Source organism: Zonotrichia leucophrys, chromosome 22 (genome assembly GCF_028769735.1).
Source record: "Zonotrichia leucophrys gambelii isolate GWCS_2022_RI chromosome 22, RI_Zleu_2.0, whole genome shotgun sequence".
Taxonomy (NCBI): Eukaryota; Metazoa; Chordata; class Aves; order Passeriformes; family Passerellidae; genus Zonotrichia; species Zonotrichia leucophrys.
In genome coordinates, this window is record NC_088191.1 from 3,907,058 (window position 1) to 3,924,300 (window position 17,243).

At 49.5% G+C, this 17,243-nt stretch overlaps 1 protein-coding gene across 6 annotated transcripts in view; it reads left to right on the top strand.

The window, feature by feature from the left end:
• PPP3CC (protein phosphatase 3 catalytic subunit gamma) overlaps positions 1-17,243 on the top strand; it is a 69,360-nt gene that overhangs the window by 43,817 nt on the left and 8,300 nt on the right. For 3 of the 6 annotated variants that reach the window (XM_064731014.1, XM_064731016.1, XM_064731018.1), the window contains exons 4-13: positions 943-1,054; positions 4,573-4,718; positions 7,017-7,156; positions 8,140-8,217; positions 8,847-8,941; positions 10,631-10,756; positions 11,654-11,731; positions 12,419-12,445; positions 13,381-13,462; positions 14,387-14,484. In XM_064731014.1, coding sequence (XP_064587084.1) covers positions 943-1,054; positions 4,573-4,718; positions 7,017-7,156; positions 8,140-8,217; positions 8,847-8,941; positions 10,631-10,756; positions 11,654-11,731; positions 12,419-12,445; positions 13,381-13,462; positions 14,387-14,484 — 982 coding nt within the window. The remainder of the gene's footprint in view (positions 1-942; positions 1,055-4,572; positions 4,719-7,016; positions 7,157-8,139; positions 8,218-8,846; positions 8,942-10,630; positions 10,757-11,653; positions 11,732-12,418; positions 12,446-13,380; positions 13,463-14,386; positions 14,485-17,243) is intronic. The other 3 variants (XM_064731015.1, XM_064731017.1, XM_064731019.1) reach the window with 1 other exon arrangement.

Sequence of the window (17,243 nt, forward strand, 5' to 3'; positions counted from 1 at the left end):
TTCCTGGGGATCTGTGCCCCAGCTGGGGAATTTTGGAGGGTGTAAAACACCCTTGTGGTGGTTCCTGTTTCCCAGGCGTGTCCTGCAGCCTGTCAGCCTCCAGGGTAAGCTCCTATTAGAGCCTTTAATCCAGCTCCTGGAGCTTGCTGTCCTTATGGATTGTCCTCCCAGCCCTCCAGAGCAAGGAGGGAAATGTGATAACACTTCCCGGTGTGAGATAACAGCCCTGCTGCTGTCAGCCCGAGCACACCGGGCTGAGTGAGCCCTCCCAGCCCTTCCCTCAGGCTTTTTTTGGGGAAGCCAGCATGAAATATTTCTGCTAAAACCCCATTTCAGGCTGGCTTTGGTCTGTGCCTCATCAAAGGCTCTGTTTTGCAGGTGCTGCTGCTGACAGAGGGGATGTGGAAAACCCTTTTCAAAGGCAGACAGCTTTGCTAAGCTAAGCTTGTTTTTTAGGCTCAGCTTTTCCTGTTTTGAGCTTGAACTTCACATGACTGTAGCATAAGCAGAAAACCCAGTGGGGGTGGAAATCAGTGGGGAAGGTGAAGTTGAATTTTCTGGGTGTTTCGTGGACAAATATCTGCCTGCTCCTCTCGCTGGTCTCCATCCCAGTGGAACATCTGGAGCAAACAGCTGCTTCTGCTTTGCTGCTCTACAAAAGGGGTTTTTTTTATCCTTTGGTTTGTGCTGCAAGCAAAGCTGCCCCCACCCAGCCCTGAGCTGCTTTCTGTTGGCCACGACCTCATTTGTCACTTCTCCAAGTCAGCCCTAATATAGAGAAATCCCGGTGGCTTTTCCCCACTTGGCCAGGAGAAGATGCACTGCCCATTATGGAGCTGGGTTCCACTTTGGGTGTCTTCCCAGAACCTCTTAGTGCAGCCTGAGGCTGATGAGTGCCCTGGGAAAGGATTTTATGACATGGCCTGTTTGCCTCTCTTGCAGTGCGTGCTGTATTTATGGAGTTTAAAGATAAATCATCCCAAAACGTTGTTCCTCCTTCGAGGGAACCACGAGTGCAGGCACCTCACAGAGTACTTCACCTTCAAGCAGGAATGTAAGTATCAGCAGTGGGAGAAGGATTTGAATCCATTTAAATAATACATTTTAAAATATATTTTTAAAAAAAAAAAAGGTGTTGTGAGAAGGCGTGGGCTTCAATTTTTGTGCCTCAGAGCTGTAAAAACCTGTTGTCTTGTTTTCCTGCTATAAAAAATACCCCAAACCCCAAATCTTTAAGTTCTGCTAAGCACCAAATGTGGCCTTTTTGGTTTCAAAGGCTGAGTGTGGATGGAAGAAATGGGAACACTTCTCCCCTGGTGAGGCAGGCACACACATCCTCCCCTCCCTGACTGCCAGCATGCAATCAGTGCCAAAAGCCTTCCAGCTCCAGATTGTGCAGCTGGGATCAGTGACTGGAGCTGCAGTGGGGGAAGGATTTGCTCCTCCCTGTTTGCACTGGGGAGGATCATTTACCTTTCAAATGGTTTTTGCAGTGAAAAGATGGGTTTGTGCACAGCATCTCAATGTTTTTAAAGCGGTGCTGAGGGGAGGTCGGGGAACGATGGGTGTCTGTCATTCCAAGGAATAAAAGAGGTGGAGAACTCAATGCAAAGCTCCTTTAGGGAATTCTTGCTCAAGGACCCGACCTCCAGAGATAATTCTGGGCAAGGCACAAATCCAATCTTTATCCCATCAGCTCTGGGTGGTGCTGGATGGGGGAAGGCTCAGAGGGGATGAGCCCCTGTTCTGTTAACTCAGGAATGAGCAGGGAAACAGCTCCCAGCTCTGTGCTGGCTGCTCTGGCCCTCACCTGCACACAGGCTGTGGAGAGCCTGGTTCAAGCATGGCTTGAAGAAAGAGGCCATGAAGGGATTCAGCTAAGGGAAAAAACAGCCTTTCCCAGGCTTGATTCTGTCAATAATTAAGGTTCTAAGCCACCTTTTATATAAACAACAAAATTCTCAGACCGTTCTGTCCTTGGCTGCTCTGAGAACAGATATGAAGGTTTTGAGAACTTTTCATATCATGGTGAGAACACTGATCTTGGTTTCAAGAAAAAAACTTCAGGTGTTGTAAACAAAAGGAGGAGCTGAAGTTTTCTCTGCAGCCTGTTGGGAGCTCAGGTTTTGCAATATGCATGAAGTGAATTAACACTGTTATAAAAAGTGCCTGGTTGATCAATAAATTGGAGTCAGATGCTGAACCAACAAAGGTGGGTCGCTCCCTTCACTTCAGCAACAGGTGAGCTCCTGCTGAGTCTGAACCAGGAGCTGGGGTTGGGTTTTTCCCTTTGGAAAACAGGAGGTGCTGCTTTTCCCTTTGCCTGAGAAGCCCTGTTAGTGTCTCTGGAAAAAAAAGGATATTTCTGAGCAGATTTGAGCCTTGCTGTAAGAGCCAAAGTGTGATTTATGTATGGGAACATCCTCTTCCCCTCTGCTGGGGTGAGAGACAATTCCATCTCTGGAATTGTCAGCCCTGGAGGATCAGTGGGCAATTCCTGCCCCCATGGCTGTGTGAGGCTGCTGTGCCAAATTCAGCAGCTCAGGATGAGTCTGGAGTGATGGGGGGGCTTCAGCAGCATCCCAAATTTATTTCATCATCCCAATTTTCATGATTTGGGAGCACCTCACCTCCTTTGTGCTGAGCCCAGTGCAGGTGTTGTGGAAAAACAAATTGAAGGGACATTAATATTGTCCAATTAGAGATTTAAAAAAACCTTTTCTTTTACACACCCAACAATTATTGTCCAAATCAATATTTTCACAAATGCACAGGTGCAGAGTTTTAATCTAAATCAGTATTTTCACAAATGCACAGATACAAAGTTTGATTCCAAATCAGTATTAGCACGAATGCACAGGTGCAGAGTTTTAATCTAAATCAGTATTTTCACAATTATTTATGTGCAGTTTGATTCTAAGTCATTATTTTCAGAAATGCACATGTGCAGAGTTTTAATCTAAATCAGTATTTTCACAAATGCACAGATACAAAGTTTGATTCCAAATCAGTATTAGCATGAATACACAGGTGCAGAGTTTTAATCTAAATCAGTATTTTCACAATTATTTATGTGCAGTTTGATTCTAAGTCATTATTTTCAGAAATGCACATGTGCAGAGTTTTAATCTAAATCAGCATTTTCAGGAATACACAGGTGCAGAGTTGATTTTAAATCAGCATTTTCACAAATACAGAGGTGCAAAGTTTTAATCTAAATCAGTATTTTCACGAATACACAAGTGATTTTAAATCACTATTTTCACAAATGCACTGGTGCAGTTTGTTTCTAAATCAGTATTTTCCCAAATACAGAAGTGCAGAGTTGATTCTAAATCAGTATTTTCACAAATGCACAGGTGCAGAGTTTGATTCCAAGTCAGTATTTTCACAAATAAAGAGGTGCAGAGTTAATTCCAGCTACAGAGTTGATTCCCAATCAATATTTTCACAAATACACAGGTGATTTTAAATCAGTATTTTCACCAATACACAAGTGCAGAGTTGATTCCAAATCAGTATTTTCAGGAATACACAAGTGCAAAGTTTGATTCTAAATCGTTATTTTAACAAATACACAGAAGATTTCAAATCAGTATTTTTACCAATACACAGGTACTGAGTTTGATTCTAAATCAGTATTTTCACAAGTGCACAGGTGCAGAGTTGATTCCAGATCAGTATTTTCACCAATACACAGGTGATTTTAAATCATTATTTTCACCAATACACAGAGTTGATTTTAAATCAGTATTTTCACAAAAGGTGCAGAGTTGATTCTAAATCAGCATTTTCATGAGTACACAGGTGATTTCAAATCAGTATTTTCACAAATACAGAGGTGCAGGGTTGATTTTAAATCAGTATTTTCAGGAATACACAGGTACAGTTTGATTCTAAATCAGTATTTTCACAAATACAGAGGTGCAGAGTTTTAATCCAAATCATTATTTTTGCAAATACACAGGTGCAGAGTTTGATTCTAAATCAGTATTTTCACCAATACACAGGTGCAGAGTTGATTCTAAATCAGTACTTTCACAAATACACAGGTGATTTTAAATCAGTATTTTCACCAATACACAGGTGCAGAGTTGAATCTAAATCAGTATTTTCACCAATACACTGCTGATTTTAAATCAGTATTTTCACAAAAGGTGCAGAGTTGAATCTAAATCAGTATTTTCATGAATACACAGGTGCAAAGTTTTAATCTAAATTAGTATTTTCACCAGTATACAGGTGCAAAGTTTGATTCTACATCATTATTTTCATGAACACGCTCTTGATTTTAAATCAGTATTTTCACCAATACACAGGTGATTTTAAATCAGTATTTTCACAAATACACAGGTGCAGAGTTGAATCTAAATCAGTATTTTCATGAATACACTGCTGATTTTAAATCAGTATTTTCACGAATACACTGGTGCAGAGTTTTACTCCAAATCAGTATTTTCACTACCAGGTGCAAAGTTTGCTTTGTGAGCCATTTAGATGTAGGAGCTGGGTTCCTGGAGTTTATTGATGGGCACTTGAGGCCATCAGAGCTTGATTGATTCCTCCCTGCAGGTCGAATCAAGTACTCGGAGCGAGTGTACGACGCGTGCATGGACACCTTCGACTGTCTTCCTCTTGCTGCCCTCCTCAACCAGCAATTCCTGTGTGTCCACGGGGGCCTGTCTCCAGAAATCACGTGTCTAGATGACATTAGGAAAGTAAGTCAGCTCCAGGAGCTTTTCCCTTCCCTCCCTGTGCTCACTGGGTGTCGGATCTCAAGATCTCAGTCCTGAGGTGCTGAGCCTCCGAGACCACCTTGGGGGGCTCGGGAGTCCTGGAATGTTGCCAGAAGTGTCTGGTGGCTGGACTTTGGTCCTGCACAAGAGACGACAAGGATGAGGGCTTCACAGGGTGAATGGTGAAGGGATTGGTTAATTAGAGAGTGAGACACAGGGTTTAGGATTTATGTACAGGGGGGTTTGGAGGAGTAAGATGGAGGAATTGGGGCGTGTCCTGTCCTCCTTCTTCTTCCTCTTCTCCTCCATCTTCTTTGGCCACGGTGGCACCTTTAGATTGGTTATTACTGAGAGTACACCGAGTTATAAGAATAGATGGTATTGGAGAAAAATGATAAATATTGTACACGTAACAATGGGTATAAAGATACGTGGCTGCCCGGGAGGGCAGAGAGTGTGCCCATAGCTGACTGCTGAGCAGATCTCTGTTCGGCTGAAAGAACATCTTTTAGATAAACAATTAATAAACATAAAAACCGAAAGAAGAACTGAAGCCTCTTCTCGTCCTTCGATACGCGGGCTGTCCCAAGGCCACCCCTGGGCCTTTCCAGGCCCCTCAAACAGCCGAGATAAACCGGACAACTGGGGTTCGCTCCTGTGTGGATTTGGGGCTGGGAGGGTGGGAATCTGTGGGAATCCATAAAATCAGAGGGTTTGGAGAAAGCTAAAAAAGGCAGGCCTGAGAAACAACAGAATTGGGATTGGAGCTAAGCAGTAGCCATGAGATTGGTCAGCAGAAAAATTATGTAAAAAGTAGAAAAGTTAAAACAAATAGAACAATAGTCTATATATTAATCAAATAGAACAATGGTCTGTGTATTAATGCTTGTCTAAAATAAATCCATAAGCTACTGAAAAGTCTATCTAACAAGATATTAGGAAGTTCTAAGCTTAATAATATAGCTCTGCACATTGTGTTTTAAGGTTCACAAGCAGGTATTGTATTTGAAATAAGCAAGCATTGTTTTAGCCAGAGGTAGGTGTGCTTATAGTGGTTGGATGGAACTACTGTCAATGTGCTTTTGCTTTGTGTGATTGGTCAAAAAACTTTTAAAGCAAGTTGTAACATTAAGTTCCTTGTCTGCTGTCTAAAATGTGAACTGATTAAATCTTCCCATTGTCATAACAATATAATAAAGCTGATGCTGAAAAATAAAACAGCTCAAGAGGTGTCCCACAGCAGTCCCATCCCACTGGGGATTTGTACTGTCTTGGTTTGGAAAGCCAGGAGTCTGCTAAGGAAGGCAGGAGCCTCCCCTGGAATGGAGAATGTAAAATCCCCTCCTTCCTCCAAATTGCTATAAATTTTAAATTAAGGGGCTCTCAGGCAAAAAATATGGGAGCAAGAATAACTTCTTTAATAGGGAAGAAAATAAAAGGATAAAATAGACAATGCAGAGTCAGAACCCAGCCTGACACGCTGTGGGTCAGGGTGTTGGCAGCAGTGCCATTGGAATTGTGGCTCAGCCCTCCTGCAGTGTCAGGGCTGGTTCTGCTGGAGCAGGATCCTGGACAAGGGGGGAGTCTCCTCTGGAGATCCAGGGGCAGAGGCAGCTGCTGCTCCTCTGGGGAACCAGTGCAGAAGCCGGCTGGTGTTCCAGAATCCCAGATTATATCCAGGAGGAATGCTTGGCTGGTGTTCCAGAATCCCAGATTATATCCAGGCAGGAATGCTTGGCTGGTGTTCCAGATCCCAGTTATATCCAGGAGGAATGCTTGGCTGGGTTCCAGAATCCCAGATTATATCCAGGCAGGAATGCTTGGCTGGTGTTCCAGATCTCCGGATTATATCCAGGCAGGAATGCTTGGCTGGTGTTCCAGGATCCCAGATTATATCCAGGAGGAATGCTTGGGTGGTGTTCCCGAATCTCCAGATTTATCAGGCAGGATGCCATGCAGATGAATCCAGTGATGCTTGGATTCCAGAATTTCCGTATCCGGGTAGGAATGCTCGGCTCCTCCCTCTGGGCTCACATCTCCCAATGGGATGCTGTAGTTCTTACCAGCCATGCAGTGACATTCAATGGCCTCTTATCAGCAGATGTCTCCCAGAGGGAGGAGTGGGTGTGGAAGAGATCAGGCAAACTGCTCATTTAACAGAAGACAACTGCCATGCAGATGGCGAATAGAACACAATTTGCTTGGCAATCCAGGACATGTACAGAGGAACAAAAGAGGAATCCTGCCCCAGCTCCTGCTGATGTTGTGTCCCCTCTCCAGTTAGACAGGTTCAAGGAGCCTCCAGCCTTTGGTCCGATGTGTGACCTGCTGTGGTCGGATCCCTCGGAGGATTACGGCAACGAGAAAACCCTGGAGCACTTTGCCCACAACACTGTCCGAGGCTGCTCCTATTTCTACAGGTGAGGGCTGGTTCAGGGGACATTTCTCTCCTCTCACACCAAAATCATGCTCAGGCCACTCTGGGGGGCTTTGCAGTCTACGTGAAATTCTCCTCACTTGGCTCTGATACACAAATTCTTCTTTGTTTTTTGCTTCTTTGAATATTGTCTTTGGATAAGTTTAAATATTAAGCTGTCTTTGTATAAGTTTGAGTATTGAGCTGTCTTTGGATATTGAGCTGTCTTTGGATATTGATCTGACTTTGGATAAGTTTAAATATTGAGCTGTCTTTGGACATTGAGGTGTCTTTGTATAGGTTTAAATATTGAGCTATCTTTGGATATTGAACTGTCTTCGGATAAGTATTTGCTACGTCAGGGAAGGTATAGGTTGAATATTAGGAAAAAAATTTTCACCAAAATTATAATAAAGTACTGGAATGCTCTTCCCAGGGAGAATCACCATCTCTGGATGTGTTTAAAAAAAGCCTGGACATGGCACTGGGTGCTATAGTCTGGGTGAGGTGTTAGGGCATAGGTTGGACTTGATCTTAGAGGTCTCTTCCAACCTCATTATTCTGTGGTTCTGTGAATATTGAGCTGTCTTTGAATAAATTTGAATATTGAGATGTCTTTGGATAAATGTGAATTTTGATTTGTCTTTGGATAAGTTACTTTGTAGAATTGGGATCTCCAGCAGCAGAGGTGCTTCTTTGGACTGGCTCTATGAGTGGTTTGCAGCACTTGGATCTCTAGGAAGTATTCCTTCCTTGCTAAAAAAGGATTTGTGCTGATAGTCCACTTATGGAAAGGTTTAACAGAACCCTTTGCAATGAATTTTTGAATAAAAATATATAATTTGAGTAATTTTTGAATAAAATATATTTGGTGCTGGACAGAAACTGGATGTTTCCTACAAGTGGCCACTCCCAGAAACCAAGACCACCCGAGCTCTGAGTTCTCCTTTGCTCTCAGCTGAGTTCTCCTCCCTTTTTGTTTTGCAGTTATCCTGCAGTGTGTGAATTTTTGCAGAACAATAGTTTGTTATCCGTAATCCGAGCTCACGAAGCCCAGGACGCTGGGTGAGTGCTGCAGCCCCGGGGCTGGGCGGGGTTTGGGCTGTGCTGGGCGGGGTTTGGGTTGGGATGGGCGGGGTTTGGGTTGGGCTGGGCGGGGTTTGGGCTGGGATGGGCGGGGTTTGGGCTGGGATGGGCGGGGTTTGGGTTGGGCTGGGCGGGGTTTGGGCTGGGCTGGGCGGGGTTTGGGTTGGGCTGGGCGGGGTTTGGGTTGGGATGGGCGGGGTTTGGGTTGGGCTGGGCTGGGATGGGCGGGGTTTGGGTTGGGTTGGGCGGGGTTTGGGCTGGGTTGGGCGGGGTTTGGGTTGGGTTGGGCGGGGTTTGGGTTGGGCTGGGCGGGGTTTGGGCCGTGCTGAGCCGGGTTTGGGCCGTGCTGAGCCGGGTTTGGGTGTGCTTAGCGGGTTTCGGCGTGCTGGGCGGGGTTTGGGCGGTGCTAAACAGGTTCGGGCCGTGCTGAGCGGGTTTGGCCGTTGCTGGGCCGGTTTTGGGCGTTGTTGTTAAACGGGTTTGGGCCGTGCTGAACCGGGTTTGGGCCGTGCTGAGCCGGGTTTGGGCCGTGCTAAACCGGGTTTGGGCCGTGCTAAACCAGGTTTGGGCTGTGTTAAACCGGGTTTAACTCGTGCTCTGTTTTTCAGGTACCGAATGTACAGGAAGAGCCAGACCACGGGCTTTCCCTCGTTAATCACAATCTTCTCTGCACCAAATTACTTAGATGTCTATAACAACAAGGGTAAGGCTAAGGCTCTGCTGCTTTTGGGGGGGGGTCAGGAAATCCCTCTCCCACTCTGCCCTCCCAAAATCACAGGATAATTTAATTGGAAAAGAGCTCCAAGCCATTGAGTCCAACCTGTGCCCAATCCCCACCTTTCACTGAGTGTCACTTCAGCTGTTCCTTGGACTCCTGCAGGGATGGGCACTCCAACCTCTGCATCCAGCCTGGCCTTTGCGGATTCTGCTTCCACCGAGTCCCTGAGCCCCCTTTGCATGGGAAATTCCTGCTGTGCCCACCCTGAGCTGCCCTGAGCCCCTTTCCATGGGGAAATTCCTGCTGTGCCCACCCTGAGCTGCCCTGAGCCCCCTTTCCATGGGGAAATTCCTGCTGTGCCCACCCTGAGCTGCCCTGAGCCCCCTTTCCATGGGGAAATTCCTGCTGTGCCCACCCTGAGCTGCCCTGGCCCCCTTTCCATGGGGAAATTCCTGCTGTGCCACCCTGACTCCTGAGCCCCCTTTCCATGGGGAAATTCCTGCTGTGCCCACCCTGAGCTGCCCTGGCCCAGCCTGAGGCCGTTCCCTCTGCTCCTGTCCCTGTGCCCTCCTGGCAGGAGCTGGGCAGAGCCACAAGGGCCCCCTGAGCCTCCTTTGCTCCAGGCTGAGCCCCTGCCCAGCTCCCTCAGCCCTTTCTGGTGCTCCAGCCCCTTCCCCAGCTCTGTTCCCTTCCCTGGATCCCCCCCAGCCCCTCCAGGTCTCAGTGAGGGGACCAGAACTGGACACAGCCCTCGAGGCACCTCCCCAGTGCCCAGCACAGAGGGACAATCCCTGTCCTGCTCCAGCTGCCACCACACTGGTTTTGATACAAAAACCACCCTATTTTGGATACAAACCCTCTCCTCCAGTCACATTCTTGTGCCTGGAATGAAAGAGAGCTTTGTGTGCTGAGCTGAAGTGGTTGACTTAATGTGTTACTGTGGCAATTAACTGTGGAGTCATTGAGGCCTGGAATGAAGCTTTCATTGCCAGCACAGGAGAATGGAGCCCTTCTGATGGATGCTGCCATCCCACAGGAGCTGATAGTGTAGGAAAGTTTCCCACTTCCCTCTGCCCCTAAACCATGGGGATCATGGTGGAATTTTCTCCAGCTGTGGGGTTTTCACCCCTCACTTTGAATCTTGGCTCTGTTTGAGTTTCAATGTTCTAAGCTGAGAACCAACCTGAGGAAACCAAAATTTCTCTTCTCATTTTGGAGAGTTGGTAGCTTGATGCCACAGGAGTGTAACAGAGTGTTGATAATGAAGGTTTTATAAAACTTGCAGAGGGAGCCAGGCTGGGAGAGCTGGAGGTGAAAGAGGAAGAAGCTCCAGGGAGAGCTCAGAGCCTACAGGGGCTCCAGGAGAGCTGGAGAGGGACTGGGAACAAGGGATGGAGGGACAGCACACAGGGAATGGCTCCCACTGCCAGAGGGCAGGGCTGGATGGGAGATTGAGCAGGAATTTCTTCTGTGAGGGTGGTGAGGGGCTGATGGAATTCCCAGATTTTCTGTGGCTGCCCCTGGATCCCTGGAAGTGCCCAAGGCCAGGCTGGGAGGGCTTGGAGCACCCTGGGATAGTGGAAGGTGTTGCTGCCCTTAAGATCCTTCAAATCCAGGATTCTGTAGGTGGAAAGTGCCCATGGACATTTATTCTCTCTGCCTTTTGTCCCGCAGCTGCTGTACTGAAATATGAAAACAACGTCATGAACATCAGGCAGTTCAACTGTTCCCCTCACCCCTACTGGCTTCCAAACTTCATGGATGTCTTCACATGGTCCTTGCCTTTCGTAGGGGAAAAGGGTAAGAGAGATTTGGGGTTCTGTTCCAAACTCCCAGTGACTGCTCCTCATAGCCTGAGTGTCACAAACCTGTCCCACACTGCTGGGAGAGTGTTGCAGCTCCAGGTAGCAGAGGAGAGCACTTCAGGCTCAAGGAGATCTTCATTACTGGGTGAAATTCATGCAAAACCAGCTGTTTGAAAAAGCTTTTACCAATAAAACACTCCTTTCTTGCTCTTCCTGCATTGCTGGTGGGGCTGCTCTTGGGTGCTGTAGCCCCACCTCAGAATTTGGAGATGTTTCTCTCGGTTTGCAGCAGAGGAATTTTAAATTCCTGTTGGCTCCTGGCCCACCAAAAAGGAAGCATTCACTTCAATCCAAGGCTTATTTCATTCTGAACAAGGCGAGGCAGCTTAAAATATGACCAAGACTTTGCCTCAGCTTTTCACCAAAAGGATTTTCACCTCTCCTGATGAGATTAAATTCCACCCCAATCTCGTATATTTGGGGTGCAGCTTCACCCTCACCACTCCCAAAGGATTTTTTGACTTTGAGGCACCAAAGGTCGAATCCCCCCCCTCCCGAAATTTGGCCCTTCTCAGAGCCAGGTGGCTTTGGTGTGGGTGAGGATGGGGAGGGGGGACCTTGAGGGAGCTCAGGCTGTTCTGCAGGAATGTTGGCACCTCCTTCCCCACGTCTGGTTCCTCTGTGATGTGCTTGGCCTGCATCCACCTCCTTGGCAGAAGCTGCAGCGTGTGTCGTCTGCTCCGGCGCCGCTGCGGGCACCAGCAGCCTGTGCCTAAAAGTGTCTTTAGGCTCCCACTTGCAAGGCACAGACGACCTTGAAATCCTTCCCTGGCCCTCCAAATCCCTCTGCACGGCCAGGCCTCTCTGACCTCTCTGTCTGTGCCTCTTGCAGTCACCGAGATGCTCGTGAACATCCTCAACATCTGCTCCGACGACGAGCTGATCTCGGATGGCGACGAGACCTTGGAAGGTAAAATATCCCTGCTGGCAGCAGAGAGCAGCGGGGGGAAAGGCTGGGCATGGTCTTTCATGCCTGAGCAGCACTTGATTTATAGCTGGATTCCCAGCCAGGGTCTCCAGTTCTTTTTGCAGTTTTGGGTAGGGAATGTTTGGGGTTTTTTTTTCCTCCTTTGCTGTTCAGTCACAGAGAAATGAAATGACATTCACTGCGACAGACACTTCTTGCCAGCTACTCTGGGAATGGTTTCCTGCTCCTTACACAGGCTGCTGGTTATTTTTTCCCCCAATTCAGAATTTTCTGCACCAAAATATCCACCCAATCTTCTCTCATCTGTTGCAGTGAACTCCTCTGTAAAGTGGCTTCTCGTGTCACCCTCTCCCCAAAAACGCTGGGTTTGGCCCTGCTTTTAAGCTGTGCATGAAGGGGACAAATCAGTGGTTGAGCTGATGAGCAGTTTGGATTTTGGGGGGACTCAGGAGTGAGGTGGTGACCTGAGGAAGCTGAGGGGGGCAGCCAGAAGTGGGGCCTGAGCTGCCTCGGCCCCAGGTGGAGACTCTAACCCGCTTATCCCATTGCATTTCCGTTTTGTTTTTTGCTTTTTTGGTTTTTTTCTTTCCTCCCTCCCATGAAAATTAAATTTGTTTCTTCTATCTCTGTCTTCATCTACTTGTTTCTTGGTGTCTCCTCTCCCTGAAGATCACTACATTTCAAGCTATCCGAAAGGTACCCAGCTAGAATTTGCTACGAGCTTAATTATCACTGCCTGTGCCACCAGATCCTTGAAGTGGATTTCCAGAGCTGACTAGTGGGGCAGTCTCTTCATCCCCTTTCAGTTTTAACATAAGCTCCATGTGTTTTTTAACCCTTCTGCGTTCCTGCAGGAACTCTGAGAAACGGGGGTCACGTTTCTACCCGATTCTGAATGCAGCCACGTAGTGCATGGCTGAGCCATGGTGCATGTTAGCCCTGGGTTTGGCTTCCCTGTCCTGATGTGTACTGGGCCATGTGAGGAATCTCAGCTGAGAGGAGATGGATTTGTTCCCTCTTTCCACCTGAATTTTCCCTTTGATTTCAGCTCCCTCTGTGCTTTTTTTATGTTTCTCTCTCCCGTCGGGTCCGTAGAGCGGAAGGGGAGCTCCCCCTTGTTCTGTTGTGTCCGTGTGGGGTCAGAGCAGAGCTGCCAGGCTCGGGCCAGCCCTTCCCTGTGCTCCTTGGATGCCAAAGCTGATGCTTGTGTGCCGCTGCGGGCGAGCCCAGCGGTGCCCATCAGCCCCTCCGTGCTCTGCCTTGCCAAGCGTGTCCTCATGGCTGAGTCATTTGTGTCCCATCCCGTGCAGTGTGGGCCCAGCTGTGCCCTGGCAGCCACACCTCCCCGAGCCCGTGTCCTGTGGTGGTTCTACTCTCTTCAGCCCTCTCGAGTTCCGTGTGTGCCATCTCGTTGGTGTTGCCCTCCTCACCGCCATCCTGGTGCCATCCTGATGCCATCCTGGTGCCATCCTGATGCCATCCTTTCCAGCACCGTTCTCTCTCCGGTGTAGCTGTGACTCTGTACAAGCCATGATTTCTTTTCCTGGAGTCAGGCAGGGGCTTCATGCTGACCCTCCCTGCAGAGCAGGAAGCCTCCAACGTGCTGCTCTCTGCTCTTTTCTGTCCCTCAGGTGGGACAACGGTGCGCAAGGAGATCATCAGGAATAAGATCAGAGCCATTGGGAAGATGGCACGGGTCTTCTCAGTCCTTCGGTGAGGATGGGCTGGGCACTGGGCTTAAACTGGGGGCTGGGCTTAGTTTGGGGACTGGGCTTAGTTTGGGGTCTGGGCTTAATTTGGGGTCTGGGCTTAAATTGGGGACTGAGTTTAATTTGGGGTTTGGGCTTAAAGTGGAGACTCAGCTTAAACTGGGGACTCGACTTAGTTTTGGGTACTGGGCATAGTTTGGGTACTGGGCACGGTTTGGGGTCTGGGCTTAATCTGGGGACTGGGCTAAATTCTGGGACCAGACTTAATTTGGGCACTGGGCTTAATTCAGGAACTGGGTTTAATTCAGGGACTGAGCTTAGTTTTGGGACTGGGCTTAAATTGGGGACTGGGCCTTAATTGGGGACTGAGTATAATTTGGGGACTGGGCTAAATTTTGAGACTGGGCTTAATTTAGGGACTGGGCTTAAATTGGGGACTGGACTTAATTCAGAAACTAGGTTTAATTCAGGGACTGCACATAATTTTGGGGCTGAGTTTAATTTGGGGACTGGGTGGTGGGGAACACTGGTTAGGAAAAAAAGTAGGGAAAAACTTCCTAGAACAGGTGATTTGTCCTGACTCTTTCAGGACACATTTTCCTGAAGGAAAGTTGTAGCCAGGTGGGGGTTGGACTTTTCTCCTAAATAACAAATGACAGAGGGGAGGAAATGACCTCAGACTACAGCAGGGGAGATTCAGGTTGGATATTAGGGGAAATTTCTGCATGGAAAGGGTTGCCAGGTACTGGAATGGGCTGTGCAGGGCTGAGAGGTTGAACAGATGTGTGGATGTGGCACTTGGGGACGTGGGTAGTGGTGCTGCTGGGTGACCTTACAAGTCTTTTCCAGCCTTAAAGATCCCGTGATTCTCATGATCCATGATCCCATAACACATAACTCAGTGTGTAACTGCTGCTGTTCCCTGCAGGGAGGAGAGTGAGAGCGTGCTGACCCTCAAAGGCCTGACCCCCACAGGTACCCTGCCCCTGGGAGTGCTCTCGGGGGGGAGGCAGACCCTGCAGACCGGTGAGTATCCCTGCCCCTGCATCCCCCTGCCCCAAACCCCCTGGGGCAGCTCCCACGGGCGGCCTGGAGGGTGCCAGGGGACCCCAGCCAGGGTTCAGGCCCCTGGGGAGGAAGGATTGCCAAGCAGGAGCAAGCAGAGGTGTAGGTGGGGGTGTGGAGAGATGCCAAGCTGTCCCCGTGTACCCTCGAGGAAGGAAACCCACAGCACCCTGCCTAAAGCATGTTTAGTGCTTAATTGTTTGTTTCTGCAACAAGTTTTTCTCCTTGATTTCCCTTCTAACGCTGCATGGTGCACATCCTCTGCCTCACCTCGCTGTGCTGCTGCTGTGTGACAGCCTCTGTGTGAATGTGACAGTGACACTGCCTCTGTGTGAATGTGACAGTGACACAGCTGCTTGTTTGTTCTTCGTTCAACCACCCCCCTCCCAATCTGCCCCTGTCAAAGTCATGAATCCCAAACAGGAGGAAGGTCCAGCCAAAGGAACGAGGTTCCTCCAGGGCTGGATGGTTCAGAAAAGTCTCCTCTCAGGTTTTGAGGTAGTTGTGGAGGTTTCTTCCCAAATTTGCTGCCTCCCTCAGCAGCTCAGAAAGCAAAGGATCTGATCCTTCCCCTCCCAGGGCAAGGAGGTTGGCTGGTGCTCAGGGAATGAGCCAGCCCAGGGGGAATCCTGTAATCCAGTGTGTTAATCCTCCCCTGCCATGGCCTTTGAAGCCTGGCACCTCCCCAGCTTCCCCCTTCCATGGGCACCGGGGATTTCCTGCAGCTCTCCCCGGGCTGGGGCTGGGGTTTGCCTGGATTAAAGAGCTCACGAGTCAGAAACGTGGCAATATCCCTGCCTGCTCCCAGGGAGGATGCAGCAGCGCTCCCAAGCTCATGGATTTCTCTGCCCACAGAGCAGGATGGATATTTTTTCCCTTTTTTTATAGAAACCATCACAGCCCTGTCGCCCCAGTTCTGGGAACAGAGCCTGAGTGGGAAGGTGGCTGCTGCAGCAGCTCTGTCCCTGTATCCCGACAGCACAGGGTCATGCTGGGACGTTCTCCAGCTCCTTCCCCTCTCAGGGGTACCAGGGATCTCCTGTCCCCCAAAATCAGCCTCTCCCCAGGACAGAACAAACAAGCTGGGCCTTTGCTGCTGCCTTACCCGCCCCGCCCGCGCCTGCAGGCTGTCCCTGCTGCCCTCGGCATCTCCCGGCTTCTCCTGCCCTCCTCACCCCATTTCCCTGCCCTTCCTTCTCCCTCTCTCCTTTCCCTGTCCTTCCTCCTTCTCTCACCCTCCTTTTCCCTGTCCTGACCCCTTTCCTTCTCCCTTTTCCCTAACCTTCCCCTTCTCCCACTCTCCCTGTCCTGAGCCTTTTCCCTCCCCCTTTTCTCTGTCCTTCCACCTTCTCCCATTCTCTTTTCCCTGTCCTGACCCCTTTCCCTGTCCTTCCCCTTTTCCCATTCTCCTTTCCCTGTCCTTCCACCTTCTCCCAACCCCATTTCCCTGTCCTGACCCCTTTCCTTCCCCTTTTCCCTGTCCTGACCCCTTTCCTTCCCCCTTTTCCCTGTCCTTCCCCTTCTCCCATTCTCTTTTCCCTGTCCTGACCCTTTTCCCTCCCCCTTTTCCCTGTCCTTCCCCCTTCTCTCACCCTCCTTTTCCCTGTCCTTCCCCTTCTCCCATTCTCTTTTCCCTGTCCTGACCCCTTTCCTTCCCCCTTTCCCTGTCCTTCCCCTTTTCCCATTCTCCTTTCCCTGTCCTTCCTCCTTCTCCACCCTCCTTTCCCTGTCTCCCTTTCCCCCTTTCCTCTGCCCTTCTTTCCCTTTCCTTCCTCCTTCTCCACCTCCCTTCCCTGTCCTTCCCCTTCTCCCCTCCCTTCCCTGTCCTTCCCCTTTTCTCCCCCTTTCCCCTCTCCTACCCTTTTCCCTCCCCCTTTTCCTTGTCCTTCCCCTTCTCCCACCTTCCTTTCCCTGTCCTTCCACCTTCTCCAAACCCCATTTCCCTGTCCTGACCCCTTTCCTTTCCCCTGTCCTTCCTCCTTCTCTCACCCTCCTTTCCCTGTCCTTCCCCCTTTCCTCCTCCCTTTCCCTGTCCTGACCCTTTTCCCTCCCCCTTTTCCCCATCCTCCCACCCTTTCCCGTTTTGCACATCCCTTCCCACTCCCGGTGAATTTACGGGAGCCCCGTCTGCTGGGTGAGGAGGAGGGGCTGTGCCCCCCTTTTGGGGTGCCAGGGCTGCAGTGAGGGGGGGCCCTGCCCTCCTGAGCCTCTCCCCAGCCTTTCACAGCAGGGCTTGGCAAAATCAACTGAACAAAGTCACGGAATCTGGGGCAGAGCTGTGCAGCCACAGCTCCATCCTTCCTCCGTGGCCTCCCCAGGACCACGTGGCCTCTGCATTGTGGCCAAAGTGAAAAAAGCTGCAGTTTTGAGGCTAAAATCCAGAGAATCTGCTCAAGGGAAGGGCGTCCTTCCAGATGTTGAGGCAGGGCCTACCAAGCCTTGGATGTTGCTGCAGCAGATTGAGGAAGGGGGACATTGCTCAGCTCTGTGGTGCCCTGTTGCTTGGTAACACTTGCAGGAGGTGGAGCTGAAGCCAGACTGGATTTGGAGCCTGATTTTCTGTTACGACTCAAGGCAGCGGGAGCGGAGCAGCCCAGTACCTGCTGCTTGTCCTTCCCTGGAAAACAGGCTGCTCCTCTCCTTCCCACTGCTCCACAGCATCCCCTGGGATCCCTTCTGTGTGGTGCAGGGTGAATCCCACATAACCGATCACCCAGAGG